Source organism: Enoplosus armatus, chromosome 6, assembly GCF_043641665.1.
Source record: "Enoplosus armatus isolate fEnoArm2 chromosome 6, fEnoArm2.hap1, whole genome shotgun sequence".
NCBI classification, from domain to species: domain Eukaryota; kingdom Metazoa; phylum Chordata; class Actinopteri; order Centrarchiformes; family Enoplosidae; genus Enoplosus; species Enoplosus armatus.
The window spans coordinates 14599786-14614167 of NC_092185.1; the positions used below are offsets into that span (position 1 = coordinate 14599786).

Here is a 14382-nt window from a genome sequence, read left to right on the forward strand (position 1 = left end):
ATATCAGCAGTCACATATGTGCCGCGTCATGGTTCAATATGTTGACATTATTTCCTTTGTTAACTGTTACAGATGCATCAATGCATGGGGAGGTACCTGACTTTTATGGAGGTAAGACTGATTATAATATCAAATAATTACAGTTACTTGTTTCAATACCATAACAAAATCTTCCTATACTGTAATAAAACCTTAATGGAGTTTTCAATAGTGATGAAAATAGATGCTTCTCGGTTTTGGCTGGTGTTGTACCACGAGACATTCAGCACAAACACACACACACATCCATTAGACATTGTCACTTCTCTCTGTTGAATGTTTGTACAGCGAGCTTTCCAGCACCATCGATGTAGCCAAGAGACTCTGTCACTTACTGCATTTGATGTTATGGAGTCTAATGGAAATGCAATTACAGTTTCCACACTACATTCATGCACTTAAAATCTTCATTCATGTGTCTCCAACATTTTCTTGTGTAGGACATAATTGAGCTGCAATCTATTTCTGCACAAAGTATTCATAAAGTGTTATATCAGTGGTGATAACGTTTCAAGCTCAAGGCTGACCTGGCTGTTACAGAGAATGTTTGATAACCAGAGGGGTCACAGGGTTGACTAGTGATGTATTTTTATGAACATCTAGTCCCCTTGAGGAATTCATGGGAATCCTAGCTCAGTCACACCAAGACCATACAAGTAAATACCTGAAATGTGAGAAATAGAACTTGCTTCTATTTGATTTATAGTCTTCAAACCAGAGACAGGCTTTACCTGTTAACTGTCAGGTTGCTGAGGCCGTGGCCTTGAAGTGCAGAGGCAGAAGCAGGCTATGATTCATACTGTAGTCAAGGCTACACCACTAGATCTGTTTGAGCAGAGAAAGGCCAGTGACTTGTGATTTCTTATTGCGCTATTCTGTCAAAATAATTCTTACAGAACAGATGTTTTTTCTCTGTTTGGTTTCCTGTTTTGTTCTATTTTTTAACCAGTTCCGGATGCTAAGAACAGGACATTGGACATTGTGAAACACTAAAACAGCCTTCTAGTGTATAGCCAGACCACATGGAATGTATTTTACAACCCTCTTAGCAGGTTCAACAAAAAAACAATGCAGTAAAGCGATTATAGAAAATAAGAGAGATAATACTCATAACAATACTATCCACCTCCTCCTTAATTTAAACCCACTTCTCAAGATTTTGTATTCTGTTGTTCTATTCATTTACTGAAATACAATAAAAACCAAAGAAAAGAAGTATGTCAGATCCAAATGGGCTTCAGTTGCGGCTCTGCCCATCTTCTGCCCACTACAGCCCCTGAGGTGGTAAAACTACAATAGTATCTGCCTGTCAGGATTCGTTAAGGGACATGTAGTGACAGATGGCTCCCTTTCTCATGGTCCACAATAGGACAGGACAAATGAAAATCTATCTGGAGGTCATGTTTCTTTCCACTGTTGCTATTTCTGGAATTCTCCTACTTGCAGATGTACATTAATTCTAATGGAGATGGTTAAAGTCCAAGACATGCACAGATGAATCTAGGATGGTCATTAGCTAGAAACTGCCATGCCTCATTGTGGGGTTATGTTGGTATGATGGATGGACAGAAAAAGAAAAAAAAAAGAAATGGCAGTGTGATTCACCCTTATATATATATACGATTCTTTGTCCTTTTTTAAAATTTCTATACAAACCATCCATTTTTGAATCCATTGTCACAGATTATGCTTAAATATTATTATTGCCAAGAGTTAAATGAGAAAATGGATACCACTTTCATGCCTGCTGCTTTTCATATCATGTATGCTAAATATGAAGCGACAGCCAGCAGCTGATAAGCTTTGCTTAGCATAAAGACTGGCAACAGGGATGTAGCAAGTCTGGCTCTGTCCAAAGGTAACAAAACCAGCAAAACAAGCAACTAAAGCGCATCAATTAACAAGTTACATCTCATTTGTTTAATCTGTACAAAAGCCAGTGTACAAAGTGTATACAAACGACAAGTTGGGGTTTTACAGTGAGTTATGTGCCAGACTATTTCTTGGTAGGGCGCAGTCGCTGTGAGGTTGCCAGGCAACCAGCCGAGACTCTAGGAAGTCACTGTGCCCGGCCAAGAAATAGTCCAGAAATAGTGCATATTGATCTTTTCTTCTAACACCCTGCAAAAAAGTAAATAAATGTATTTCACAAAATCTCATAATTTCTTTAAATCAAGTGTGTTGGCAAAAGGAATGTCAGATTGAACAGAAAGGTCTCCATTTCCAAAAATACTAGTAGATCTCTTTTCATAAATGATAAATTGAGAGTTTTGATCTGACAAAATACCTTGCTATTCTACTATGTAGAGCAGGTTATCATTACTGTACTGTCAGTGTTTACTGCTGGATCTGCATAACATATGTACCATGTGTGTTATTCTCTGAGTGAAATATGAAGTGGAGGCAGACTGTCAGCAAGGGGTAAATTGGAAAAAGGAAGGCTTGCTGATTCGTTGCTTGGGAACAAGTTGTGACGCTGCTTGCAGGGTGAATTGTCGATGGATCCAGTGAGGAGAGGAGTCATTTCTGTCTCTTTCACTTTTTTTTCACCCATTCATTCTCTTTTCTTCTGCATGAAGCATCGACTGTAGATAATTTTTACAGTCTGTGTGCCTGTATGGAGTGTCACCTCCTGGACATGTTGACATTATCTCCACTTGTCTGCAGAATAACACAGCTGGGACTCTGCTGAATGTTTTTGATGCTGCACACATCAGTCCGATACACTACGGACTTCAGTGTTTAAGGTCACTCAGCACGAAACTATGTGAGAAAATGCTGCTTAGGCTTTAGAATTATTCCCCAAACTTGGACAAAGATGAAGGTGTAGCCATAGGAGGAGGCAGAGTTGATCCTGCACTCCTCAAAGGTCAGAACACTGTGTAGGTGGCTTTCCAGCTGGGACATACTACCCCCCCCTTTTTTTTTAATGTGAACTGCCTATCATTCAGCCTATAGCAACCTTAATGCCCATCATTCTGCTGTTAAAGCGATACTACATCCAATATCTGTCTCTTTAGTACCAAACATTCACCCCCTGCAGCCTTGAAAGATGGCAATAAAATTTAGCAAAATGTCAACAAGGACCTCTCAAATCAAGTCTCAGCTCTCCAGACGTATAGTCAGTACTTCTCAAACACTCATATATTGTCAAAATATGGCTGAATACACAACTTCCATCTCAATCCTTTGGCATGACCTTGTTGAGCTTTTGAGTAGTGGTTTGAATGCCTGCCCCGCAGCTTCTCAAATGTGAGGATTTGATGCTTTTCTTTGTCGGACTGTTGGTCAGACTAAACAAGACTTTTGAAGACGTCACCTTGAGATGTGAGAAATTCTAACAAGCATTTCTCACAACTTTCTGATGTCTTATAGACAAAACAACTAATCAAGAAAATAGTAAGTAGATTCATTAATAAAAATAGTTGTTAGCTGCATCTCCACTGAAAATATGAGTGACTGGATATGCTGAGCATCTGATGGAAGTGGTCTGATACTTTTAATGCAGTGAAACTTGCCGCTGTTGGAATCCATTGTAAGCGACCTGAGTCCATGCTGCTCTTTTCCTCAAAGGAGACAGTAAAAAACTTTGTAAGAACTCCTGTTAAATCTACAAGGTGTTTGATGCTTAAAGGACAAATACAGTGATCCCAGTGATGCACTTTTAAAACCTCAGTCATTGTTTATTACCATAGCAGACTGTGTTTCAGATTGATAATTGTTATGGCCTGTGAAAACATCTGGATTCAAATTCACCCTCTCATATGTCCTGTTTGAATAGCTCTGCTCTGTCACAGCCACCGTTTCAGACAAAAATTCTTTTGACAGTTGAGATAGCACAGCTGGCACCACACTGATCATACACTGACTCACTCTTATGTCCACATCGCTGCTAAATAGTTGGGCTTTCAGTGACGCAGAATAATTATTTATTTAACATATAAAATTAAAAAAGTAGTTTTCTACCCCAGGGACAATTCGGTCTGCCACCATGCCTCATTTTGGCGCTCAAGGGCTTATGGGTAATTACTGCTACTCTGTGCTTTTGTTGCTTCCGGGAAACAATATGTTATCTGTCCCACTTGGACACTCTCTTGGCCATGCAAACAAACTGTGCTGCAGATGTAGCCGAAACACACAGCTGTGAGTAAAGTTAAATTCATCAGAGGATTGAGCTCTTAAGGGATTTGGGGTAATTATGTGAAAATTTAGATGTGAAACAAAAACGCATACAAAACATTTATTTTGCAAAATGGGAACCGCAACATGTGAAGCAGCTGGAAGTTTTGACAGATGACATTAAACAAGAAAATAATTCAGCAAATAGGAGATTGCAGTTGTTTTATGTTCTCATGTATTATAACGTTACAAGTCATCTTCATGCACCTAAAATTATACCTAAAACCTCAATGAATAATTGATGTCTCATTAGAAACTGATGCTAGGGAAGATAGCAGGCTCCTAAAATAACAGGCTGTATGGTGTTTCAAATTCAAATGAGAGTCTAAACTTACCAGCGCTTCAGTTGAATAGAGGTCTGTGTTCGATAACGAAGTCAGTCCAGAGGAAGATCACTTCCTGCAGGCTGGAGACACGTAGCCTCTGACTAGTGTGTGTGTGTGTGTGTGTGTGTGTGTGTGTGTGCGTGTGTATCATTCTTCTCCTTTTTGTTCAGATATGGCCTGAGAGTCCCTGAGAGTACCTTTATGCTGTTTGTATGTTTTTAAAACAGAGACTGAAAGAGGGATTTAGCATTGGAGAGAGTTGGATGGAAAGAAATTCTGTGTGTTTTGGACAAAACATATCAGGCATGTTTTGGATGGAAAGAGTTTATGAGAGAATAATACATAAGGCAATTGACAGTGGGAGGCTTTGAGAGATGGAGAAAGAGATAAAGAGTGATGATTGAAGTATATTCAAGAGAAAAATATGACTCCATGCTAGTGGCTCTGTGAAGCTGTAAACCAGTGCTGGACAAACACTGGTGTGACACTATATGGAGTGTGCGCCAAAGTTATTAGAGTTCATCCTGAGGGGGACATGAATGTCTGTAACCAATTTTCATGACAATCCATTCAACAGTACATTTCAATCCACAAATGTGAAACTGCTGGTGGCGCTACAGGAAAAGTCAGGCGATCGCCAAAGTTATTAGCATACGTAATATGTCTTCCTCTGAATGTCTTCACAACGTTTTGTGCCCACCCACCTTGTAGATATGAAAATATATGTGGTTAGTTGGAAAGTTAAGGGCTTATCTGGACCAAATTTCAATGAAATCCATCCAATAGTTGTTGAAATGTTTCCCTAAAAACAAAAAATGTCAACCTCAAGGTGGCGCTAGAGGATCACTAAAGGATCACCAAAGTCAGAAGGATCTAATGTCTGGTGGACCATGAATGGTCTATGCAAAATTAAAAAATATATTTCAGTCTCGACCAAAGTGGTGGAGTGACGGACTGACATTGCCATCCCTGGAGCCATGCAGCTAGCGTAGCTAACTAGAGAGTTAAGAGACCTTGAGAATGGGTTAGTAGTTGTAGATGGAAATCAAGGAAAGGTAAAGAAAGAGGAGCAGAGCGTGACAGTGGGATATAGGTTAGAGAGACGGAGAGAGGACAGAGGAAAGCCAGAGAGAGTTAGAGACAGATAGACAGAGAAAGTGAAACGAGGCAGAGAGAATGTAAGAGGCCTGTGTGTGTCTCCAGGCAGTGGGCCTTATGTGGCCTGCTTTAACACTCCCCTTCACCATCTGTCACATCCCACATTACAGCGAAAAGGATAGGAACGGCACCAGTGCTCATCTCTCCGAGTTACACTCCAACTACTATTTCAGCACTGCACCAGAGCCTCAGTGACTCCCCTCCTCCAGCCAATCCCACATTTATATTTCATATTTACATGCAAAGCATTTATCTGACACTCATGCAGAGCAATCTGAGTGCAACAGTAGAATAGGGTCACTATAGCCCCTTTACTCATCCTTGTGAGTGTGTTTCTTTCTATTCCTCTGTTTTTTTTCTTTGCTCCTTAATCTTTCTCCCTTGTTCCTAGAACATAGTTTCCCACTTAATTTGCCTTCCGTCCGCCCTGCAGTGCCCCATTTATAGTATGTTTAATTCTCTCTCAGCCAGCAGTAATTCAGAGTCCTTGGGATTTGCATCAATGTCAAGCATTCACACACGGTTGGCTGCTGGAGTGTGGGAGTGGGAGTGGATCCTGTCTCCGAACATCTTAATTGCTGCCTCCTGGTTGGCCGTCCTGGTGCGAGAAGGGTACAGCTAGCTTGCTAGTGTGGTTAAGTCTGTCTTCGCACTGGTTAGGATTATAAGATTTTAATTCCTTTTGCTTTTTCCTTAGAGCAGAGGTAGATAAATATGCATTTGGTTCACTGATGTTCAACTACACAGTATGAGAGATTACTGTACATCGATGTCAAGCACTCACACATGTTCGACTGCTGATGATTTTTGTTTGATTTTCTTATTATTCTCCATAAATATATTTTCCTGTTTTTTTGTGGTCGTAAATAGTTATGAAAATGTGGTTTAAAGCGTCTTTTGTTCAGGTGTTGGAAGGTTTCTTACTGTCAGTCAATATGACATTTTCAGAGTGAATGAATCCTAAGCGGCCTGGTATGAAGGATGGAATAGAAGCAGGATATTACTGCCTGAAAGAGCGAGCTTCTCCCCATTGAGGTGTCAGCTGTGCTCTCTTTTCGAACTTGGAGACGCAGGGGAATAACACACATGTGTGCACACACGCTTCACATTTGTATTCCTGCAGTCACCTACACACACTCTTGATCTGAGAGAATAATCAGCGTTTGAGAACATTTCGCCTCATTGCTTATTCATAGCCTGGCATTGTGTTTATGTCTTATTCATGCCACCGCTCATGATGTCTGTCTTTTTTAATGAGTAATTGGGGCTAATTGTACGTGTGTGTTGATGGTGTAAAAGGCAGATTGAACCAAGAAAGGCATTTTCATCAAGGAGACTCTTCTCCCTGGATTTGCCTGTGCAACAGCTTCACAGCACTGAGGGTGACACATGTGGGGTTTGGATTATGCTAAGTCAAGTTAGCATTTCCAGTTCCAGGATTTGTATTAGCTTGTAATAATATCACATCCACTGGCAACAAATGAATGTGTCGCCGTGGTTTGGCACCTGAGTGAGCACAACCCTGTCATAATTAGTGTGATGTTGTGATTTGGAATAAAGCAGGGGCTTATGACTCTGCATCATGCCTGAACGAGAGTTTGTGTGAATTCAAGAATTAGATTAGTTAAAGCTATAGCGATTTCTCTGAAACCAGCTACCAAGCCATAGAGGTGTGTGCTTGTGTGAAAACCACAAACCAGGCTGGAACATTAAAAGGCAGGTCCTCACAGGGGCAATCTCACAGTCTAGTCAGTATGTCTTCTTTTGAACCCTGCTGTCTCGTTTTTGATGGAACTGCCCCAGAAATGCCAGACAAACGCGGAGCTCTAACACCTTGATATTTCCTGTTTGTAATTCTGACCCAGCTTGTTGTTATTCACCCTGGTCTCGTTTGTTTTTTGTCGGCAGACGAAGCCACAGGTTACGGGCCAGTGTTAGAGGAGCAGCCGGTGGAGACCATCTATCCCGAGGAGTCGCCTGAGGCAAAAATCACCATGAGCTGCCGGGCCCGGGCCAGTCCACCTGCCACATACAAGTAACATATGTTCCCCATAAACCCAGTCTCATTACTACCCGCTGTGGATTCTGTGCACCTCCCATCACTCACCATTTCTCAGGCTGTATTCAGACTGTTTTAGGATCTTCCTGTAAATAGTAATGTCACAAAGGTGTTTATCTTAACCTCTGTTGCACCTCCAAGGTTTACTATATATGTGTGTGTGTGATACGTTTTCAAGCCATTCCCACATAATTTTGTTTTTGTCAAACAACCTGCACAACTCTGTTCGCAGCAGATGTTTGTTTTTTCCTCATGCTAACAATGATTTAAATGCCAAAATATGACACGCCAGAAAAACCCAATAACAAACAAGATGTTGTTCCCGCAGCTGCAACACAAACAGCACTGCCATCGTGTCTCCACCTCATTTTGCAGCTCAGAAATTTAAAGTGTTTTGCATGATCCATTTCAATTTAGATGTAAATGTATGTAAATGATATTGCTTGGCATCCGCCAAAATCGGTTTCACTGTCAGAGAGCCCAGAATTAGATGTCAGAGGGGAAAGCATTTGTTTTGACCATAGCTGATATTAAAGGGAAATTCTGGTATTTTTAAACCTGGGCCCTATTTTTTTTTTTTTTTTTACAAATTTTGGTGTTAAAATGAGTAATAGTTACCAAAAGTTTTTGTGGTCCAGTAAATGGCCTCCAGCAAGATTGTTTTGTTTAACCAGAACCACTGTTTCACAGCCTTCTCCTTGAGCAAGACTTCTGTTTCTGGTTAAATTAAAAGGATCTTACTCTTTAACAAAAAGGTCTATCTCTGTAGGGATCCTTTCCGTAATGTTGACAGACGCTTGCCACTGGCAAAAACAAGCAGTTTTAGTGGACATACAGGCGCAGTTGCCCACAAGGATTACATTGCAGCCATTGCGTTCGTGGCTGCTGGCTAAAGCGATCTACTGGACCAATTCCAAAATTTTTGCTAACTATTAGTCAAGAGGGTTCATCTACAGTACAGTCTATGCCTTTCAAAACATGACATTTGTTATTGCTTTTATACAGCTATTTGTAAAGTCTGGTCAGATTTTGCCCTGCCTTGAGGGGCCAAACGTCAGGTGTTTGCCACATTGGACAAAACCACATAAATTAAAATATTTAAATAGACATAGTACACTTACTATACTATGTCACTGCATCGAACAACTTACCTGACAAAATCCTCCTTGTGGTGCTTCCATGTAAAATGTCCATGTAAAGATAGTAGTAGTATACTCCTATATCATACTTGACTCTTGACTGCTTTCAAAATGCACGAATGTGTTGACCCTAATTGTTTTCCATGTTGCAGGTGGATGATGGACGGCACAGAAATTGACCTGAATGCAGAAGGCAGCCACTACAGTTTAGTGGGAGGAAACTTGGTCATCAGCAACCCCATTAAAACCCAACATGTAGGAATTTACTCCTGTTTGGCTACCAACATGTACGGCACGGTCATCAGCCAAGAGGCCTCAGTCCAGTTTGGATGTAAGTGGCCCATATGTGAACCCCCATTAAGGCTGCGATGATGTACAGTACCATGCAGATTTAACAGAGAACTGCTCTGGAGCTGTACTTTCACGCATATTAAGTGGAATGAAATTGCAAGGGCAGCTGGGACAAATCATAAGTGGTGTGGAAAGTGCAATTTCAGAATGGCCTAACTTCATGATGCCACCGTGGCTAATGTTCTTTTTTATTAAAGACTACTGCTCAATTCAAAAGCAGTTGTTGAATTGTATCCAATCCTTAAACCTTTACTGTAGGTTTTATGGAAATTTGCTATAGGGGATTCTCAAATATGAATGTGTGATGGTAGATTTTGAGTAGCTCTTGATTCTGAAACTGTCTTACAGTTGATTTTTGTCTCTGCCTCTCTCAGACCTCGACCTTTTCTCGTCAGAGGAGAGGGAGTCAGTGTACGTCAAAGAGGGACAGGGGGCAGTGCTGCTCTGCGCCCCCCCACCACATTATCCAGGTACTGCACGTGATAGCTCAATGTGCTTGGGCTGAAGTGATCCTACAAGATTATGTTCGACCTCCCTCATCATGTAGCATTAGCACCAGATTGATAAGTGGGCACAGCAGCTAACACTGTTCCCTATTTTCATTTCTGGTCCATTCTGTGTGGGTCCATTCTCTCTTTGATTGTGCTGGGGTTCCTCCTTGGTGCTGCAGTCCATAGCGATGGAAGTCAGGCGGACTGAAGAGTGTTAATTTTCATGTAAATGAAAGTGTGACTGCTATAGTAGTCATTGGACATACTGTACTGTGAGCTTTATTTTAACCACATATCCACATTGAGGTTTTCTTGAAACTGATGAACTGAATAAATTAAATGAACCAAAGATATATAGTCCTCTGTTGGCTTGGGACTCAATTGCCCTTCTTAATGTCCTCCAAGGTGACATCACCGACTCTGTCGATGTCTCATTATCAGTTTTCAACCTTTTTTTTTCTCACTTTGCAGTCATCCCCATGCTGGGTTTACTCATACTCCCTTGTGGATGTTAAAAAGAGAGAATCAGTCTCATATTTAGTTCAAGCTAATATGTCATTACAAGGGTTGTTGTTTGTTTTCCCTTCTTTTGCTGGTCTGTATGCGGCCTCATTTTACTATTTCCCTGCTTTTTCATTTCGTATGCTTTGAGGTTATGAAGTGTTTTCATAACATTGCCGTTTTTTAGCCATAACCATCAACCCAAAAAACTGTGCACATATTGTTAATATTCATGCTAATGCAAATCAGTCAAACACAATAGTCTGAAAGCATTAGTATCTCTCTCTCCATGCCATCAGAATTACCTCAACAAGCCAATGTGCTTACAGTATCCCTCTATTATGCCTCTCAGCTAAAGGAATTATAAGATTTCATCTGAAAGGTCAATAGATGCTTGAATAATAAATCCCCCTTAGCACCAAAGAATTCTGCTATTTTTATTTTGCATGTGTTCAGATTATTCAAAGTGAGCCAGCTTCACATCCAATCCCCCACGGCTCTTTCCAAAGCTTCTTGATTGACAGGTGCCGTTTTGTCGTGTCTCTTTCTGTGCAGCCGAGCTGTCATTCCGATGGATCCTCAACGAATTCCCCACCTTCATCCCACTGGACAAGAGGCGTTTCGTTTCCCAGATAACGGGTAACCTCTATATCTCCAAGGTGGACTCCTCAGACAGCGGCAACTACTCCTGCATTGCATCCAGCCCGTCCATTTCCAAGAGCGTGTTCTCCAACTACATCCCCCTTGTGCCTCTGGCTGAACGTTAGTACCTCACTGCCCACCACCCATTTTCAGTTTTACAGCCAGTGTTGTTAAATGACCCACATAAAAGCCCAAGTCAAAATCTAAGTTAATTATCTGATAACAGTATGATACTTGGGCCACAATAGCATTTGCAGTGCTCAGCGATTAATGCCTCTCACTTTAATATTTAAATAGTTATTGTGTTTTGATGTATAAACTGTACTTTAGCTCAATACAATGAATACATGTGTCCCTATAATAGCCACAAATCCTCAAGAAGTGTTCGACAAATAAATAGTGTCCAGGCTGTAATTCTTATACTCTTACCACTCTTAAAATGAGGTGTGAGTATAGAGAAGGAATGTAAGTGGTTCTTAAAGAGATGAGTGTAAAAAATAAGCTTGAAGATAGGAAGTGACTCTGCTTGGCTGCACCAAAATACTTCATTGATTTTTTTTCCTTTCGCCTCCACCGAAGCACTACGTTTGATCACGACAGTGCTTGTTTTAAACGTGAGAAGGTCAGGCCACTGTGTCGACTCTTTAAATGAGATTTACAGGAGCAAATTAGAAGTAGACCGACACACAAGAACTTGCTTTGTGACCGAGCCAGCATGTTATGAAGAATGAACTGGAACATTAATAGCCCCAGAGATACCACAGACTAAAGCAATGTACTTAAATTTTATTAATGCCCTGCATGTTTACAACAACAGCAACAACAATATTATGTAAGAGGAACAAACTTAGACAACTGTTTTAACATTGTCCTTGGGGCGGCCTTCCCAGAATCCATCAGTTATTCCATTGTTTGATTGACTTTCATGGTCATACAACTTTGTCCAGCTTCACATGTGGCAGATGTGTTTTGAATAGTACGGTAGTTACTTGGAGCACAAACTAGAATGTTGCGTCCCACCAAAGAGGATTAGAAGAGAGCAGACCAGTTGTTTGGAGTTTCTCATGCGTATTTGTATTATGAGATGCCTTCTGGGAATGATGTGGCCTGTATTTAACTCTAACTAGTTTTTGTGTCTGTGTGTAGAGGGGGGGTTGCATACCTTGGCATTTTACCAAGGCTTTTTAAATGCCTTCTCTATGTGTAAGTAAGTATCATGGTTTTTGCAGTATTCTGTTTATGTTTTTAGCATGTAAACTCCATATCCTGGTTTCACAAACTGGGGCAGGCCCTTATGGATTTTTGTATTGTTTTGTGATACCTTGATTAGAACTCTGATTGAAACTTGGATACTTCAGCGTGTTTACACCTTACCGTTTGTCCTTTAAAACAAACAAACAAAAAAGTATGATAAACAAATCAACAATGTATTGATAATCTAGGCTGAAATAAAAGTGAAAGTATGACACCAGAAACATAAAAGATACATTTTTTGTGTTGCTCCTGTCTCCTGCTTTCTGTTTTACTGTTGATCAAAAAATAAAAATGCACCAATTAGGACTGGTAAATCATCCTCACCTGCTGACACACCAGAGACGAAGTTTACTGTATAAATTACGGATTCCTCCAACTGAGGACCTGGTCTGTCATGTGCCATGTAAACGTCATAACCCGAATATGTTCAAAGCCATGTGTCATTGGATGAGACACTAAACTTGGATGCTAGTGTTCATGTAAATGTAGTCATTGTGTTGCTAACCTAAAAAGCCTTATCACAGCCTTTTGTGTGAGTGTCTCTGTAGGACATCTCAGTAAAACAGCATTTACAAAGAAGTATCTTTTTTGTTTGATTTGACCCGCTTAGTGATAACAGAAGAGAAACAAACACAAAGATGTTAGAATGAACACTAAATCATTTTCTTTCAGGTTCAGCAGCTAGAAATAGAGTCATAACTCTGGTCTGTTGTTATTCCTCTCAGGTCCCATCAGGAAATACCCTGCTGACCTCAAAGTCAAGTTCCCAGACACCACTGCTCTGGTGGGGCAGAATATCACCCTTGAATGCTTCGCTTTGGGGAAGTAAGTGTGAGAGATCATTGGTTACCTCTGTTTGTTCGAGTGCGCAGTTTGAAATGTGCACTGTTTGGATTGAAAGATTTAATGAAAATCTGGTATCAGCCAGTGTATCTTATCTTTTAGGTTTCAAGTGTCAGAAAATTGGTTTCAAAGGAGAATTTAAGTAAATATAAATAAAGTCAGAGGCTTTCCTGTAATAAAATAATGAGGAAAGATAACTCTTTGTTGTTTTGTGGCATGAAATAAGCAAATTTAAATGATGCAGCATGTAAGACAAACAGCAGTACATACATATACACTATCCACAACTCAAATACAAAATTTGTAATAAGTAATAGAGATGTATCAACCTCTCAAAACACCATATTTGTTCACCCTTAATGCATATTAAAGTGATGTTTACTATAGCTTAGACTATCTTAGATTCACTGCCTATTCACTGAACTAAATGATTCATAAAGCACGTTTCAGAATGATGATGACTTGAGTGCAGCGATGCATATGCATTACAAGTTGAAGCCTGCCTTGTGCATTATTTTTCTCTCGCTGCCCTTCCCAGCCCCGTCCCTGAGATCCGCTGGAAGAAGTTAGACGGACAGCTGCCGCCCAATCACGAGGTGCGGATGGCGGGGGCTCACTTACACCTGTTCAATGTGCAGTTTGAAGACGGCGGCAGCTATCAGTGTGAGGCAGTGAACTCGAGAGGAAAGGACTACCACGCTGCACGTGTGTCTGTAGAAGGTAAGACGTATGTTGTATGTCATGTCAGCCTTCTTCTCTTAAAACACACATTCATCAAATGTAAGTTTTACAAAGTCTTTAGCCGTATTAATTATCTGCTAAGCACACTGTGTGGGGTAAATTCACCAGCCCTTTGTTCTTATCAGTACCTAGTGTAGTACATTTTCCCAGGTTTTTCTTTTTTTAGATCTAACACCTTCTGTAATGCCTCAGGTATCTCATATCATGTATTATTTAGCAGCTTTGTAGTTTTCTTAGATTTTTCTCAAACACCGTAACTCTGATTTTGCTTGTTCATTTGCAGCTTTTCCTGAGTGGGTGGAGCACATCAGCAGCACAGAGAAAGACCTCAGTAGCGATTACACTATGTCCTGCATAGCCAGTGGCAAACCTAAACCACGCATACGCTGGCTGAAAAATGGAGAACTGGTAATATTCAAACTCATAAATCTTTATTGTCCTTTATTGGCTCTCAGTATTTTACAGCTAACTTAGCTGTAAAATACTGAGAGCCGCCTTGGCAGCTCTGTGAGTTCTCTTAGAACCTGTTCAGCCCAGGGTTGTTACTGTAGCACAGCAGTGGCAGGAAGCTGGCACTGTGGGTACACATCATGTCAGGAAAAAGTACCTGTTGTTATTGAGTGGGTGCCAGCATGGGTTGTGTAACCCTCCATAGAAAC

At 40.6% G+C, this 14382-nt stretch overlaps 1 protein-coding gene across 2 annotated transcripts in view; it reads left to right on the forward strand.

Annotated features, from left to right (window-relative positions):
- Positions 1–14382, forward strand: part of LOC139286054 (contactin-1a-like) — a 54029-nt gene that overhangs the window by 26125 nt on the left and 13522 nt on the right. For both annotated transcript variants that reach the window (XM_070906716.1, XM_070906717.1), the window contains 8 exons: positions 73–111; positions 7611–7737; positions 9053–9231; positions 9626–9721; positions 10799–11005; positions 12865–12964; positions 13521–13702; positions 14007–14131. In XM_070906716.1, the coding sequence (XP_070762817.1) occupies positions 73–111; positions 7611–7737; positions 9053–9231; positions 9626–9721; positions 10799–11005; positions 12865–12964; positions 13521–13702; positions 14007–14131 (1055 nt within the window). The remainder of the gene's footprint in view (positions 1–72; positions 112–7610; positions 7738–9052; positions 9232–9625; positions 9722–10798; positions 11006–12864; positions 12965–13520; positions 13703–14006; positions 14132–14382) is intronic.